Source organism: Cynoglossus semilaevis, chromosome 11, assembly GCF_000523025.1.
Source record: "Cynoglossus semilaevis isolate Cse_v1.0 chromosome 11, Cse_v1.0, whole genome shotgun sequence".
Classification (NCBI taxonomy): domain Eukaryota; kingdom Metazoa; phylum Chordata; class Actinopteri; order Pleuronectiformes; family Cynoglossidae; genus Cynoglossus; species Cynoglossus semilaevis.
Window position 1 is genome coordinate 16398915 of NC_024317.1, and position 16675 is coordinate 16415589.

At 37.6% G+C, this 16675-nt stretch overlaps 2 protein-coding genes and 1 pseudogene across 2 annotated transcripts; 2 read left to right on the forward strand and 1 right to left on the reverse strand.

Moving 5' to 3' along the window:
• Positions 1-545: 545 nt before the first annotated feature.
• Positions 546-3797, forward strand: rps10 (ribosomal protein S10). Its single transcript, XM_008320951.3, has 6 exons — positions 546-702; positions 1131-1280; positions 2045-2219; positions 2806-2883; positions 3312-3367; positions 3705-3797. Exons 2-6 carry the CDS (start codon positions 1131-1133, stop codon positions 3744-3746), a joined length of 501 nt encoding a protein of 166 aa, XP_008319173.1. The 5' UTR covers positions 546-702; the 3' UTR covers positions 3747-3797.
• nudt3b (nudix (nucleoside diphosphate linked moiety X)-type motif 3b) lies at positions 3705-11831 on the reverse strand. The gene is made up of 5 exons (XM_008320952.3): positions 11522-11831; positions 9422-9532; positions 7705-7749; positions 7531-7615; positions 3705-6951 (listed from the first exon to the last, which is right to left on the reverse strand). The coding sequence occupies exons 1-5, from the start codon at positions 11618-11620 to the stop codon at positions 6755-6757; spliced, it is 537 nt and encodes a 178-aa protein (XP_008319174.1). The 5' UTR covers positions 11621-11831; the 3' UTR covers positions 3705-6754.
• The window catches only part of LOC107989204 (metabotropic glutamate receptor 4 pseudogene), a 40559-nt pseudogene continuing 33422 nt past the window's right edge, over positions 9539-16675 (forward strand).

A 16675-nucleotide genomic window follows, 5' to 3' on the forward strand; every position in this document is an offset into this window, starting at 1 on the left:
GAGATGGAGCAGGGAACCCCTTATACATTGTTTTGAAAGTAATAGGGAAAAACAATTTCAAATACAATTTATTTTAAATTCATATATTTCTCTCATCACAAAACAAACAAACAAACGGACACCTTTACTGTATCTCCATGGATCACCTAGGGGCCATGATCCCCCATTACAGACTTCTTTTTTATACTGAACCTATGCACGTGGCTCTTGTTCTTGTTTAGGCGATAATGTAACGGCATTTAGGGGCATCACAGAATATTTGTAAATAAAGTAATCTATACATAAATTCAGTCTGACTCTTCTTTTTTTATATTTGCGATATCCTGACTTATCAGCAAGGAGATGCATTAATATTTCCTCTGCATTTACCGACCTTTTTTTAAATGTAGTAGTAGTAGTATTTTACGGAAGCGTATTGCTGCCACACTGAGAAAAAAAAGCAAACTTGTCACGTAATAACGTGATAAGTTTGACGTAATTACGTGATACTGAGCCAAAAATTTGTTTCTCAGTGTGGCAGCAATACGCTTCCGTAGTATTTTCTGACATTGACCAGAAAATAAATAACTTGAATCAACAACCGCTATTCCCTCCTCACCAGTAGAGGGCGACACGTGTTGTAAAGTCGCGCCGCGAGTGGATAAACTTTTCCGGCCAACTAGAGTCGTTCCTTCCGGCTCCGGTCCCTAATCAAGTTGAAAGGTAACGATAGAACCGGTGTTTGAAATCTAAATATATCTTCATCATCTCTTGATTTATGAAACAACATTGTTTAAGATCTGGTTATGTATAGCATTTAAATGTAGTCTATGGATCTATTTTAGTGTAAAAGCGTTGTATAACGTTGGATTTTGGTGTTAGGGATTGAACAGTCTGATGTTCATGATTGGCTGCCATTTTTCCTTTCCTACTAACGCATACTGCCTGCATTTTGTACATGTTGTATTTTATTTGTTTTGTGAAAATATAATTATACAGTTAATTGTACTTATAAAAGAACTATAGATTGTTTAAAGCAAGCTTATGTGTCGTCTTCGCCCCTGTTTTCGTATCCAACAGAGTTAGCTTAGCTAGTCTGATAGCATGTCGCTGCGTGTGGAAGCTAACGCAGAGCTTGTCATTTCACACAGATGCTGATGCCCAAGAAGAATCGCATTGCTATCTATGAGCTCCTCTTTAAGGAGGGTGTCATGGTGGCCAAGAAAGACGTCCACCTGCCCAACCACCCCGAGCTTGCGGACAAGAATGTGCCCAACCTTCATGTGATGAAAGCGATGCAGGTTAGATATTAAGTGATCAAAACGACATATCGTTATTTAACCTTGCATGTACAGAGGATTAATTCTGTTATTTATTAACAAATTCACACACATGTCTAGCATATATGTCGATATCGAGTTTTTTGGTACTCGTATGTTTCACTGTTTGTACAAATGACCATGGGATGGGAAACCAAATGATGTTAACAGATGCTATGTTAGCATGAACCCGTAAAACAGTTTTGGCAATTCATATAACAGGCAATTTCGTTTGGAATGTGTCTAAGTTTTGGTAGATAATTATTCTATTGGTATTGAGTTATTTCACATTTCCTTTTTCCTACTCAAGCTACTGCTCCCTATTTTGTTGCATCACACTGCTGTGTACTGTTCATATAAATAAGTTTTGAGTGTGACTAAGTACACAATTGTGACTAACTTGTGAAGCCTATAAATGTGATGTATTGTTTGATCAAAGTTAAAAAACTAATACAAAAGCATATGTAAACGTTATAATAAGATTGAAAAATACTGTACCTTATCGATACAGGGTTTTTAAAAAAGTTCAGTATATGGTTATTGAGAATGTTGAAAGTGTTTTGCAAACAGTTCAAGCTGCAATGCTTTATTTAATCGTGTAACTACTGCCAACCTTCTATTCTTCCAATATGAAGATAATGTAGTTTGATCAGGTATCATTATTCAATATGGTGTAAAAATGAGAATTGAAAATGTGTATTTCAGTCATGAATTTTGTTGTTAAGCATGTTATATATCCTCTTTAGTCCTTGAAGTCCTGTGGGTATGTCAAGGAGCAATTTGCCTGGCGCCATTTTTACTGGTACCTGACCAATGAGGGCATCCAGTACCTGAGAGACTTTCTCCACCTTCCCCCTGAGATTGTACCTGCAACTCTGCGCCGCCAGACCCGCCCTGAGACCGCAAGGCCCAGGCCCAAGGGTAAGTGCTGTTGTATTGATAAATGTTGTAAATTTGAACCTGTTGTTTTTAAGACTATTTCCTTTGTGATAGATGTAGACTGCTTTGCAGCAATAGTTTATGAATGGCTCAGTAAATTAGATGTCTGGGATTTGTTGAATCAAATGGACTCATTCAGTGCCTTACAATAAAAAGTAGTCACATGACACACATGGTAAATGTAAAAGGCCCCTTTCATGTACTTGTCGCTGGTCTCATTGCTTATGTTAAAACAATGCTCCACTGGTTCTGGCCCAGAATCACTGCTTACGGTCAGTAGTAACATGGAAGACAAAAGCTCTTTGACAACTCTGGGTGTCACTGTAATTAACATTAGGACTGGATGTAATTAATTTCTGAAGCACTTAGTTGATGATGTTTATAGAATGTCCATGTTTGCTTATTTGTGTGCTTTTTCAGAAAGAAGTGTTAATGACATACTTCATTATGTATCTTATAGCTTATGTATCTAAAATGTGGAGATATTAGGAAAAAAGGGGTTTTAACCAAACGAATGAACTGTAAGTGCTGCCCACATTTTCTGATTGGTTGTTGCTCTGATCTACAGGAATGGAAGGCGAGAGGCCGGCCCGTCTGAATCGTGGGGAGGCTGACAGAGATGCATACAGGCGATCTGCTGCACCCCGTAAGTACACCTGCGTTTTACTGATTATTCCTCCTGCTTTTGTATTGCTGTTCCAATGTACAATGATTGCACACTGCTTCAAGGGGCATGGAATGAGACGTCGAATCATAAGAAAATGTCTTCTGTCTCCTTAAGTGTTAAATTTTAGATGTGTTCTCTAATGGAAGAGTGCAGGTTCTTTCACCATTTATTTCTATTCTTAATTAATATGTATTTATTATATTTATTTTATCTTTATTTTGTTTAACATTTTATTTGCTTTGTTTTTTCTTACTTTTGCACAATCTGAGCTGTTCGTAACTTTCATTTTGCTGGTCCGGATACTTGTAGATGTGACACTAGTTCAGTTATAACTCTTAAGAATTTCTAACTACAACTATTAAAGTCAGATTAGTTAATACATAATGATTTCTTTATTTCTCCAACAGCCGGTGCTGACAAGAAAGCAGAGGCTGGTGCTGGAGCTGCTACAGAGTTCCATTTTGTGAGTATATTTTCATACATGCATGTCTTGTGAAGTTTATACACAAACCGATTGTTAGTTTGCCTTCTAAAGTGAATTTGTACACATTTGCACTTATGAACTTATAGTCATTATGCAGTAAAAAAAAAAAGCACAGCTATGGTTCAGGGGCTGAGAACTTGGCCACGTGACCATTTTTAGGACCTTGTTGGGTAGAATTAAAACAGTTTGAAGGTTGAGCTGATGACATAATTACATTGCATAAACGTTAAACGTTATTTAATCAGCAAGGCTACAGTGTTTTTTTTTTTTTTTTTTTTTTAAACTGAGTAATGATGCACTTTTTCTCCTCCTGCAGAGGGGTGGATTTGGCCGTGGCAGAGGACAGCCGCCTCAGTAAATTTCACTTTGTTTATGTACAATAAAGAAAAATCAAAACACAACTCAAAAATCTGGGGTTCTTCTGATTGATTACACCACAGTAGTTTAGTTTAGATTTATCTCTGTAAAATACAGCATCAGTAACCTGTTAAAAATGTGCTTAACATGATGCAGTTGGTAAACCCAAAACTGAAAGAACTTAGCAATATTGGCGTTTCATATGATCAGTAACTAAAAATACTGGTAATTTTCCATTTAAGTAATTGACAGTACTTTTACAGACAAACATACACTGTTGTGAATGTGAAATACTGGTGTTTATTTGTTGGCACATTTATATTACAATCTTCAGTCTTCTCACACTGGTTTTATTCAACAGTCCTAAATGACAAGAGGAAAAATAATTCCAGTGACAAATCTCAGAACACAGTTATGAATAATTTCCAGGCCGAGTCGATGATTTCAAGTGCACGTCTTTATCAGTTTGGGACATTCTGTTTATATTGAAAAGATAAAGATGGTGTAGATGTTTTAGTCTTCCGTTTTTAAGCTGTTTACTGATATATTTCTTTGCTTTTACCACTAGATGGAGCCAGAAATTGGCCAAACCCGTAACTCTTTGATATTGGAGAATTTAATAGCTAACAATTTCAATTTATCACTGAACTTAGTGTCACACATTTTTTATATTGTATTTTGTTAAACACAAATCCACAACCTTATTGACCAAATCTTTAGTGTGACGTTTGACTTTAAGGTGATTAGATATATATAAGAAATTAGCTGGTCTTCAACAGTCTACAGTTCATGGTGATCTTATGGATTATAGAACAAATGGCCTTGACTTAATGAAAATGCTTCTCACATGCATTTTGACACCAGGGATTACAGTTTCTTTAACCTCAGCTTTCCCACTTGATACAATTGCACATTTAGATGAAAACTAGATGCTGGTAACTAAGAATCTTACAGGAAGTTCCAGGTAAGACATTGTAAAGCAAGACTTTGGCCGTCACACCTCAGATACGCAGCACTAAAGCCAGTCCAGAGTTTTAAAAAATTACTTAAAACAGACTTTAAACTTCTGTTACTGCCAACCTTTGACACAGACTTGTGTAGTTTAAAGCTCTGAGGATTAAAAAGTGGGAGAAAAATGGTAGTTGGGTCTAGTTTACTTTAGTTTTTAGTGTTATAACACCAAAGATTTCTCATGGTGCTGAATTATTGAATTTGGATTTAAGAAAATATAAGTTGGCCAATATGAGCTGGAACTATGAAGAGCTGAGTGTAAACTTCAAAATGACTTTCCGTCACAAAATTGGTAAAGTTAAGTAAAAGAACCTTGTTTTTGAATGGCTTTTTTTAAATAAAGTACAAAAACTCTTAAGTGCATAGAAACTGATGAAAGTTTTTTTTTTTTTAATCTTATAGTTAGAATGAACCTTGCCTTTTATAGCATGGCCAAAGGGAAAGGGTGAGAAAAGTTTTCAGTTTCAAATATTCGGTTGAATAAGGAATTAAAGGGGATGACGTATCGTTGAAAATAATGGATTGGAAGTGAGGTCAATGCCGACGCCCACTTCTCTACATTCCTTTGTTTTCAAGCATGTGGTAGAGACGTCTGAACTGTTCCAAATCAACAAAAGCACTTTTCCCAGCTGCTCTGACGGGTCGCACTCACCAAGGTGTAAGATGTTTGTTGTCGGACATTTGATCTATACAGAAATAAACAATTTACAATAAAAACCTCTCGTGTGCTATCTACAGCGCCTCCAGTTTCACAGTATTGAGCCGGCTGCCTCCTGCCATAGGGGCTGAGCAACGCAGCTCGGCTGAAGAGACTTTTTGCCAAACTTTGAGAGAACAAAAAGAACAAAAGAGCATTTTACATGTTAAAAACAAGGTCTCAGACTGTACAAGGCTTGTACTGCATCCTGCCCAAGACATTACAGCTTCAGTTACTCTGGAAGTCAAGCAGGTGTTGTGTTTTAGGAGATGCAGATTAAATACTTAGAGAGAAGGTTAAACACAAACACACACATACAACCACAAAGAGAAGTGCCCACTAAAGTAACCTGTACTACGAACACATGTAAGCAAATGCTTACCGAACTGAATGTGAGGAGATAAACTGAAGTGATATGTGCTGCTTTTTCTTTTTTAATTACAAGATTTTGAAAATATCTTCCATCTCACTGTGCAGAGGAAGATTGTAGTCAGTCATGAAAGGAGTTTCTTTTTCTCTAAGAATGTACAACTTAAGGAATTCAAGAGAGGTAAAGTCATATTTGTTGTCGTCGTATATTGACAGTCGTTCAAATATCTGTACAGTATAGATGATTCCGGTAGTGCTTGACTAGACACTTGATGCCGAAAAATAGAAAATCCATCTGCGGGGGGCTGTATCTCTCTGATATGAGTTTCAACAAGTACATTGAGGAGCAAACAAAGACCATATCCAAATATCGAAATAACTTTAAAGCAATGGTTAACTCAAGCGAGTATCACACCAACATAACAGTGCTGCTCATGCAAATTCCAAAATTCTTATTCTTCACGTACAGGCGTGATTCCTTACAGTGTGGGAGGAACTTACACTAATGGGCACATCTGTTCACAAAAAAAAAAAAAAGGGTAGACAGATGAAAAAGACCACCAAAGCCTTCAGTTTACGTACTAGGTTTACACTTTTACATTACAACAGTAAAAAGTACTTCTTGCATTCAATGAACACCACGCTAAGGGTGCTTGAAGGAAAGACGTTGAAGGTAGTAAAGAGACATTTCATGCGGTTGTCAGTAAAAAGAAAGGACAAAAAAAAGGGTCAAAAAATACGACATTTACAAAATGTTTCAGACTAGTCGACCGACACTCGTCATCAAGTCTGTGCCACAGTTCTGGCACAAAAGAGTTGGCAAGGCAAACCATGTTTTTGAGATAGAAGAGAAAAAAAGAAAAGAAAAATAATAGAAAAATGGTGGCCAATGCTCAAAAGCTCCATGGGAGGTGCCACAGATGCGGTTATAGTTATCTAATACCCGAAATGGAACTCTGATTGATGCTGTAGGTAGGGGAGAGTTCCCCGCCTATCGTGGTCACCAAAGGTGTTCCGTTACTGGTCAGGCAACTCTCCTGGTGAGCCTCGAAGTAGGTGGCCTGCACGGGCTTGTGACACCGCAACACTTGTATGGCATCGTTTATTTTAAACCATTCCCTTTTTCTCCCTGTTGACAGAACAGAAACATCAAACTTAAGGAAAAAAGAACAGAAAGATCAAAGATCATGAAAATTCTTTCATTTACAGCCCTGTAAAGGTTGTTAACAAATAATTTTCATCAAACCACAATGATTTAAGGGGCTAAATGACAATGTCTTAATGTAGGACACTGAAATACAGCAATCAAGCTAGCAAAATAAACAAAAGATGGTACGACACCTGGACTGGATATATTTCACTTTCTTTCTTACTAAATGTGGACCCTTAATGCCATACAAGCCTTATTGTACATTTATATTACATTTAGTCGACTAAAATAATTAGGATTTTTCACTGACCAAAATTCTAACTAAAATAAACAACAGTGCTGTTAACCTAATTGGGACTAAGACTTCACAATTTAGTCAAAAGACAAAGACTAGATCAAACTGGCTGTCAGGAATAACTGTTTACGGTACTGAAGTGAGAATCAAAAGGAGAACAAAGCTGGTGTCAAAACAGTACAAAAAAGACTGACACTTCAAACTTTGGTATCATGTGACTGTGTTTGTATGATGCTCACTACTACCAATAACCAGTAATTTACCAATGTTGACTGAGTCCTCCCAGTCCTCCAGGACCTCTGTGACGATAAGGACGTAGACGTAGGTTCTGTGTTTCCTCTCCTGGTTCTGTGGGGATAAGTTCTTACGTTTTCACTTCTTATCCACAAACAGTATGTCAATTATATTTAGAGAGCAAAACTGCAGCACAAGCTCACCTCAAATACCCCGACTAATCGACCTAAGGTTCCCTTCACACCAGCCTGCAGAGAGGTAAAAAAACAGAGGCCATGCTTAAAGGTTGGACAAATTTGTGTTCGAACTGAAGTGGATTTGTACACTTTCTATCATAATGCTTCATCCACACTATCCACTTGTCACCATTAACACTGCCCCTGTTGCTGTTAAAATGGTCCTTACAGTACCTTAGGTAATTCTCAGCACCAGGGAAGAATAAAAGTTTTGATTCTGAAACACTTGCTGACACCTCTGCAGCTTCTTTTGGTTCTAGTTTCTGTCTATAAATAAAGATGACTCCATGCACTTTTATACAGAGTCAGTGATGTACTCCTCTGGCCTTCAATTAGATCACACGAAAACCAAGTGCCCACTTCTGAAAACTCCAAAGATGTGTCAGGGATTAAGTAATAGGCCAAAAGTCATCCTGTGTGTATCATGAGACGGAAAAGTCCTGACACTCCAGACTTTGTGTAACTGATGACTACTCTTTTGAAGGATGGAAAAGGATGTATTGCACTGATGACAGTACAATATTACAAATGATGTCACAATATTATCAGTCCAGGTGTACATGCCTGGCTCTGGTTGTAAAGAATCAGGGATTCTAACTTTCAGAATCTCCTGAATGATGGGCTTCTTCTGTCATCGCTCGAAAAGCCTCCAAAACACCACGTAGCATCGAACCACCTATAAAACCATCAACACTTTGCTTCAGAGGCCTTGTGGACATGGTGCACGGCGGTGTATTTGGCGACATTTATGCATCTAAAAAAGATTTGAATTTTAGTCTCATGTCACGTGTTAACAACACAGCGGTTTGGCGTAGCTTTTGCTCTTGTGGCCACCGTTGGTGAGCCATGGCAGCTTGTACTTGGTACAAGAGCCAAGAGAAGAGAGGGTATTGGCAAGTGCTGGACAAGATTAAGTATCTTCACAACTGCGTTACCATTTCTATCAAATGTCTTGACAACCAACAACATGTGCTCTAACAGGAAAGTTAACTTTTACAAGCTAAAATAGAAAACATAAACAGGAAGTAATAATCTCCAACATGGGAGGCAGACATGCCTACACTAGTATCAGTATTGGGCTCGACACTAGATACATTCAGAATTTAACTGCAGCGAGTGACTCTTTTGGTGACCCCCTCCAACCACAGGAGGCATTCTTATACACTTAACCTGTGCTGTCCTTTAATATAAGCGACTTCAATCAATTCAAAGATCACTGAATCGATACTGAATTTGGGGGAAAGATTTGCAGTTCATTGATATTTTTACCCACCTCTAGTGGAAATGGTGGTGTTTTCAATTAAAAGGTTTTATTGATGTCAAATCAACCTTGGTGCAACCTTATTTGACACCAAAACATTGCTTTGTAATGTGATGCTGTACTAGAGCCGACACGTTGCCAGGCCGGCCCTCCTCCTATCCATGCAAACAATGCTGACAAAATGAGCTTTCCGAGCAAGGCATTAAAGCACTGTGATCAATACAGATGTGATTTAATACATCTGTAACGCAGTCTATCCTATGCTATAACAGATTTCCACACTGCACAAAGCAATACATTCTGTAACAAAAATATTATGGCCTGTTAACTTTCTTTCACGTTTCATGTTTTTATAACACACTTAAGTATAGTCTGCAGGTTAACAGTCTCTTCATCCTTTCACAGGTATGTAAAGTTACTAACCTCTTCACAGACTTCACGAGCTGCAGCAACATTGGGCTCTTCCTCTGGTTCCATCCCCCCTCCAGGGACTATCCACTTGTCAGGATGTCGACTACTGCTCACCAGCAGCACCTGAAATGAAGACAACTGATCACTGTCACATTATAGACTGGTTGGTCCACTGTGTACTTATATTTTGAATCTTTTTTGATCATTATTTTTCTTGAAATCTTGATTGCAAACGGGAGTGCACAGGATGGCCATAACCAGGAGTGTGCAGATATGAGGTACAACTAAGAGGCAGAGGCAAGGCTGTGATGGTCTGGACGAGGGGAACAGTAGAGATACTGGATAAATACTGGATAAAAGGATATTGGAGACGGAACTAGCAGGCCACAGGAAAATAAAAGGAACTCAGAAAAGATTTATGGTGGAGTGCAGGGTTTCTGAAACAGTGCTACTTAATTTCTGAGAAACCCTGCTTCAGAGGCACAGCAAGTCTCCCTGTTACCGTACCCTAAATAATTAACACCCTCACAACCCACTGGTTGACACTCAGTTTGTCAATAAACAACATCTAAGGTTATTATAACCCATGATTTTAAAACCTCTGCACTGTTAGCAATGACCACTGTTCTTCTTAGTGTACAGTGTGTGGCAAAAAAAGTTAACATGATTGGGTTTTTAGAAGAATGATGGTCAGTCATGATGTCATGCAACATCATATACTTATAATGAGTAAATATGATGCATATAAATATGATAGTATGATGCATACAGGGTCAACACAGAAGGGAAACAGCATTAGTCCAAAAATACTCTTAGTTTATTTACTTTTGTCAAATTAGTTTAAATAACAAAAAAAAACATAGGCATATGTTTACATTATTTTATGTATGCATTTGTGGTGGTGTGGAAAATTACATTACACATGCACTGTTGGATGTGCACGATGGTCGAGAACGTGCATTGATTTTATGGTCAGGGAGAGAAAACAGCCACCTGACACACGTGACAACTACTAACCGTGTCAACCCCAGCAGCTGCAAATGGATTCAGTGTGAATAATGTTGGTTGTACAGTTCTAAGCTTTCGTTTATATAACGAACTTTATTAGATTCCACACAACTTGGGGATTTATATAGAAACATAGATAAACGACGTAACAATCTAACCTCTCCAATACCGTTTACCACTACGCTCTGGTCGTGATGATGCGTTTCCTGTAACGAGCCAACTCATGTTGTGTATCATCCACCCTGTACGTTGACCCGAATGGGAAATTCATTTTTTCTGAATTCTTAAGTTCACCCCAGTGAAATGTTTCCGCACAATGGCATCTTTGTAGCATGTTGTTGACCAGAGGTGAAAAATAATCCTTTGCTGATCAGATTTATAAGCTTTGACCGGAATTAGCAACCAGCAACTGACCGAAAACAAATATGCCAATAGAATAGTGCATAATATAAATACTTTTTTTCTTTACAACCCTGTTTTATTATCAAGGCAAAACGTAAAAACGGAGGAGTGTGAAACAATAGTGCTAATTTGCGGTTAATATATGCCGAAAGCCGACTCAGCTAATAGCTAGCCTAAATGTTTGGTTAGCGGTAGCTTTAAGGCTAACACTAACGGGCACTAAGGCGGAAAATATCAAATCCAAACATTAAAAATAAATGTCATAGCCTGCCACTGTTTAGAACCAATCTTTGTATACATTTCCGTCTATGGTCGCCTCCACTATACAAGTCTCGTTATTCACAGCCTGGTGTGTGTGGGCTGTGGTATCTGACCGGGAGCTCCCCAGCTGCTACAAATCTACCAAGCATGCTAGTGGTAGCATTAGCTTGCAGCTGTCTGGACCATATTAAGAAGGGTGAGGACGCGGCTGCTACAAAAGCTAACAGACTTTGGTAAGCCTTACATAACACTGACCTAAGGCTGGAAACACATGTTTTATTCACACTACAGTTGGGTAACACGACTCTCAGAAATGTTTAGTTATTGTCCCCGGCCAGTAAACATTTACCAGGGCGTTCACGAAATTATCTATTCAATGACTAGTACCTGCGGAAGCTAGTGTAAGGTTGGCCTAGCAGACAACAGCATCAGCGGCCTTACCTCTTCTTCGCTTTCGCTCCTGAAGCACAGACAGGCCGCCCGCTTCTTGTAGCCATCCCCGTCGTACGTCCGGGTTTGGTTTGATTTGATCTTCATCATTTCGGCAAAACAAACGTTCAAAAGCACTGCGAAGTTAACGACTTACAGAGACTATGGTTATAGACTCAGTTCACCTGCGGGGAACCTCGGCGTTTTGCTTAAAAGAAATAAGTTCTTCTTCGCTTCATTTTCACAAACCTAGTCACATCTACGGCACGGTCGCCATTACAAGAAGTCGCTACGCCCACGACGTAGTTTAACCTTCAATGGCTTTGAGAACGTAAGAAAAGTACTTACTAGGCGTTGAAGAATACGCACAACGGCTTGGGAGAAAACGCAACACCACGCTGCAGTGAGTCGGTGAAAGAAAATTGTACTTTTTGCTCTAACATACTTATACATATACTTATACCAGATGCGAAAAGATCAAAGTATATAATCATTTACTTTTCCTCACAAATTTTTTTTTTTTTTGCGCTGACAAATTTGTTGTTGCGCAGGCTTGGGTCATAATTTCAGCACCTCAGGTAATGGACAGCGCCAGCGTGATTCTAAAATCCAATTCAACAAAATGAACTGAAATAGTCGTTTTTTGTAGTATATTAATAACAAGGAAAAGTTTACTCGAGCTTTTTAGGTGGAAAAATACATCTACATGATAATGCGTTTATGCCCCACTTTCAGTCAAAACAATTCATTATTTTGTTTTAAATACTTTTGTTATTAAGTGTAAATCATACCTTTCCAATTTCAATAATTTATTTACAAGAAATGTATATTACTTTAATTTTATATAATAAAAAATAAATTACAATGTTCTTTTTTGACTGAATATTGTTAGATAATGTTTGTGAACATTAATCACCAATAAGAAGAAAATGGGGGATTTAACTCTTGGTCAATACAGATGGTTGACTGTTAGATTATAGTTTACTAATAAAAATATTTACACTATGACAGACCAGTTTATATTTAAAAATAATCCTTAATATGAATATTGAAAAATGCTACTGTGCAATTAAACGGTTACCTTTCAGCCATGATGGGTCCATTCCCATAGGAACAAGATGAAAGTTTGTCTATTTTTTTCTATCTGTGGGTAATTAAAATGAACTAGGGATTAGTGCAGTAGTGAAAAGGCTGAAGCACCTGTGTATGCATTTTAATTGAAGTAACTTTAACTGCGCTTTGCCAATTGTTGTTGTTTTTTTATTATTATTAAAGGCTAACATATGTTCTTTAACATGCTTTGACAGAAGTAATGAGGTGAGATATATTGCAGACTGATGTTCAAACGTAGTAATTTTCTCATTACTTACACTTATTAGGGTCAAAGGCTATTAGTTTTATGTAATTACCTTATAATCAAGACAATATTTCATCCAATTACAGCATTAACCCACACGTTAAGAAATATTTCTTTATGTCTATATATATATATATATAAACTAATCACGCAGTAATTTGTAACAGCCAACAGGCCACAAATGTTAACAGAACATTACAAAAACAAATCCGATTTCTGTTTTATCCGATCCTCTGTGACTGTGTCTTCTCTCAAGAGAATAGGAACAGGCTTTATGCAATTAAATATATCTGTATAGTGTATAGGGTCGTACTCAGGAGGTGGCGCTTTCACTATCTACAGTTGCTATGGCAACCCAATCTCCGTAAGTCTCTTGCGAGCCATTCCCTCAAGGAAGCAGAGATGAAATCCCCACTGTCGCCAAAAGAGGGTGCTCACTGCTTTCAGAATGCAGTACGCCGTGTTTAAAATTAGTCATGATCATACTGTATTTGATCTGCTCACGTCCAAATGCGTTTTAAATGTGAATATCCTTTACCTATGTGTTGTGTGCGCACTTATTACTTACTGCATTTGTCTGTATTTGCGTTTCGTTTTTCGATTTTACTCTGTTCTTTAATATTGTACATTTAATATTATACATTACATAGTGTTGAAAGAAAGGGTAGACATTCATTTATAATTAATTTACATTAGAGGTGATGTAATTGATCATCACATATCAGCATCACCAAGCTTACATGTAGTTGGTCTTAAGTAGCCTAGAGTCTCTGACTGAATAACAGCAGTTAGTCGATGCATCCCTTTGGTTTACAAAACTTTATTGCTGCCATATTTCCTGGTAAATTTAACGGCATGTGACTGTAACGTAGACAAACGGCGCTGTTACAACCAGAGTTCAACTGCAGTGGCAAGTGTAAAGATCAGAGTAATACGGCTGTTCTCATTCTCTTACTGAAGCTTTGTCCTTCAACCTGTCTGACACACAGCCAGTCACTCTGCAGCAGTTAAGGTTGGCTTAATTGAAAACTTCAAATATATTGGCAACATTACCCTTTTGTCCACTGTTTTCTTCCTCCGAGTAAGTATGCTCAATAATGACCAAATAAGCTGGAGATTGTGTTGTTCTGCCCAAGGCCATAATGATTGTGCTTGGCTTCACACGTACAAGAAGCAATTTACTGCATTGTGATTTTCTGGGTTTAAAGTGATATTGCCCCCGACCCCCTCCCTATCTCTCTCTCGCTCTCTCTTATTGAAAACTGACCTAATGTGAAATCCCTCAATCCTACACAAGCCCATTTTGATTGAAAGTTGTTACATTTGAAAATAACAAATCTTAAAAAGCTGCAAGGTTTGCTTTTGAATGAATCAATGATTTGTTTGATGTTTAATTATAACATTCCAATTCTTACATTGTAAGGCTTGGATTTTTATTATCTTTAAACCTTGGGGCAAAATTGTAAGTCTGCTATAAATTGGATTGTATATTAGATTGTATATATGGTGTACACACCACTTGAAGTGATTAATTTGGGATATTAATCAATCTAACCACTAGGGTCTGCTGTTGAGCTAGTGAAAATGATCTAAACCTCACAGTATAATTTAAGTGATTTTTGTAGATATTTATCTGTTTAAACACACTTATACTCAGTATATTTATGTAATAAAAATCAGTGTAATATGAAAATACTAAATTTCCTGATCAACACATCACAAAGTGAACTTATGACATTCTGGACCAACCAAAAAACATGCAGACTTCTATATGTGTGAGCTAGTTTGTTTCTGTATGTTGCCCTGCAGTAACCAGCCCTGGATGAATCCCACTGTTACCAAATATCAGTTGGGATCTCAACTCCCCCTGCAACAATGTATTGGCATAGAATACTATAGGACGATGGATAATCAGTGACACTATGCAATAAATGTGAGGAAAGTTTCGGGTTTGTGTTCCCCCAGGATAACATGTTAACAGTATGCAACAGATTCAGTGCACCTTAGAGTCTTGTGTTATTTCTACATTTCTTCAGCATGTTTTTAATAAATAACTGGGAAACTATTCTGTAAAGAAAAACTCAGAAGGTGTGAGGTTTTAAAGAGAAAAAAAGTGAAATGAGAACCTGTTTTCACTCTACACTGTAGACACCCACAGAAAGTGGATATTTTTAGATTTAAAAAAGTGCAAGTGCCAACCTAACTCTGTCCTTTTATTGTTCATTTTTTAGTTTTTTCTTTTTTTGTGTGTGTGAAAAACATCTGAACACTTGTCAGCTGTAGCAAATTGCTATCATTCTCAACACCGTTATTACATACTTACAGAAACAACTGTGAAGACCTCTCAGTGTACAAATAGGAATGATTTGACCTTGTGTGTATGCATTGTATCACAAAGAAGCACCTGCCCACATTTCTTCACTCAATCATTTTATTTTGTATTTTACTAAGGTAAATGTCAGCAGAAAAGAGTTCATAAAGTAGTTTGTTGTTTCTCTCACTCTTTGAAGTAGCATCTTTCCCTTATTGTTGAACACAAAATCAGATAGTTGGACAGCGACGTTGTAAAATACCTAATGTAGTAAAATGTTTCTGTAACATCACACACTCCATTAAGGAGTTATTTATTGGCCCAGCTGTCTGTTGACAAAATGACCGCTACTTTTTATCATAATATTTTTGTGCACACTCCAGAACACAGATTTAATATGCAAAGTAGACAGTCTTGAGTATATGAAAATTTTTGTTTTTATAGAGTTCATAGGTTCTGACTGTTACAGTTGTCAGGCCCTCATGATTAATAGGCTGTTAAACCTGTCTTTGTCGGTCAATCTTTATCCCTTCTTAAATGTATTGCTTTGCCACTGACGTATGCTTCAACCATTCCAGTGCATGAAGTTGTTGGAAAATTTTTATTATCAAATATCAACAGATGACTCTGTATGAGGCTAGACAACAGTTTTACTGTACACTGATGGAAATGAGACTTACTTTTACTAAAATGTTTTGTTATAACTTCTTATGTTTTTAAAACATTCTCATTTTAATGAACACGAACAACAGTTTCTCCATAGATTTATCCACTGCAGCAACCAGTTACCAAGGCTTCTTGTGTAGAAATAAAAAGGCCAGCCAGAACAAATGTGTCATTAGGAGAGGTCACTCCTTGTAAAGATAATTGCTGCAGGAGTTTTAAATAATGCCCTACTAGGACTGTGGTATTTACATTATGGAGAACTCCCATAATATAGCCATAGAATGAGACGACTGGGGATTGGTGATAATGCAGCAGTGCGAGCTTTTTCACTGGGATTTGTGCAAGTGACGGGAATTAACACGGCTTAAACTCCACCAAGAAAGCTAATTGAAATAACTAATCTCCAGAGTTCGCCTTCGACGTGGGTGGGGGGACAGAGGGTGAGGAAAAGACATGCACGTTATTCTTCAAGAAGACACTAGTCTGTCTATCAGTGCACTGCATCAAAGGCAGAGCACGAACAGGTCTCCTGTTGGAAATAACTTTCTCTATTAGTTCTTTGCAACTAAATAATTTATTCATTATGCTAACTATGCCAAACAGAACAAGGGGAGCTGACAAATGGGATTCTACTGCTATACAGGGTAATAAAAGAGATGTAAAGTACTCCTTTGAATAATCTGCACAGTTTAGGTGCTGGTTTTCCCTGAATGTTCCACAGTATTTAAGAGCAAGGTTTCCTAACTTTTTTTTTAAGCTGAGGAACATTTTCACATTAGAAAAGTTGGGGGGGGGGGGGGGGGGGAAAAAAAATATAAAAAAAGGGAAAAAA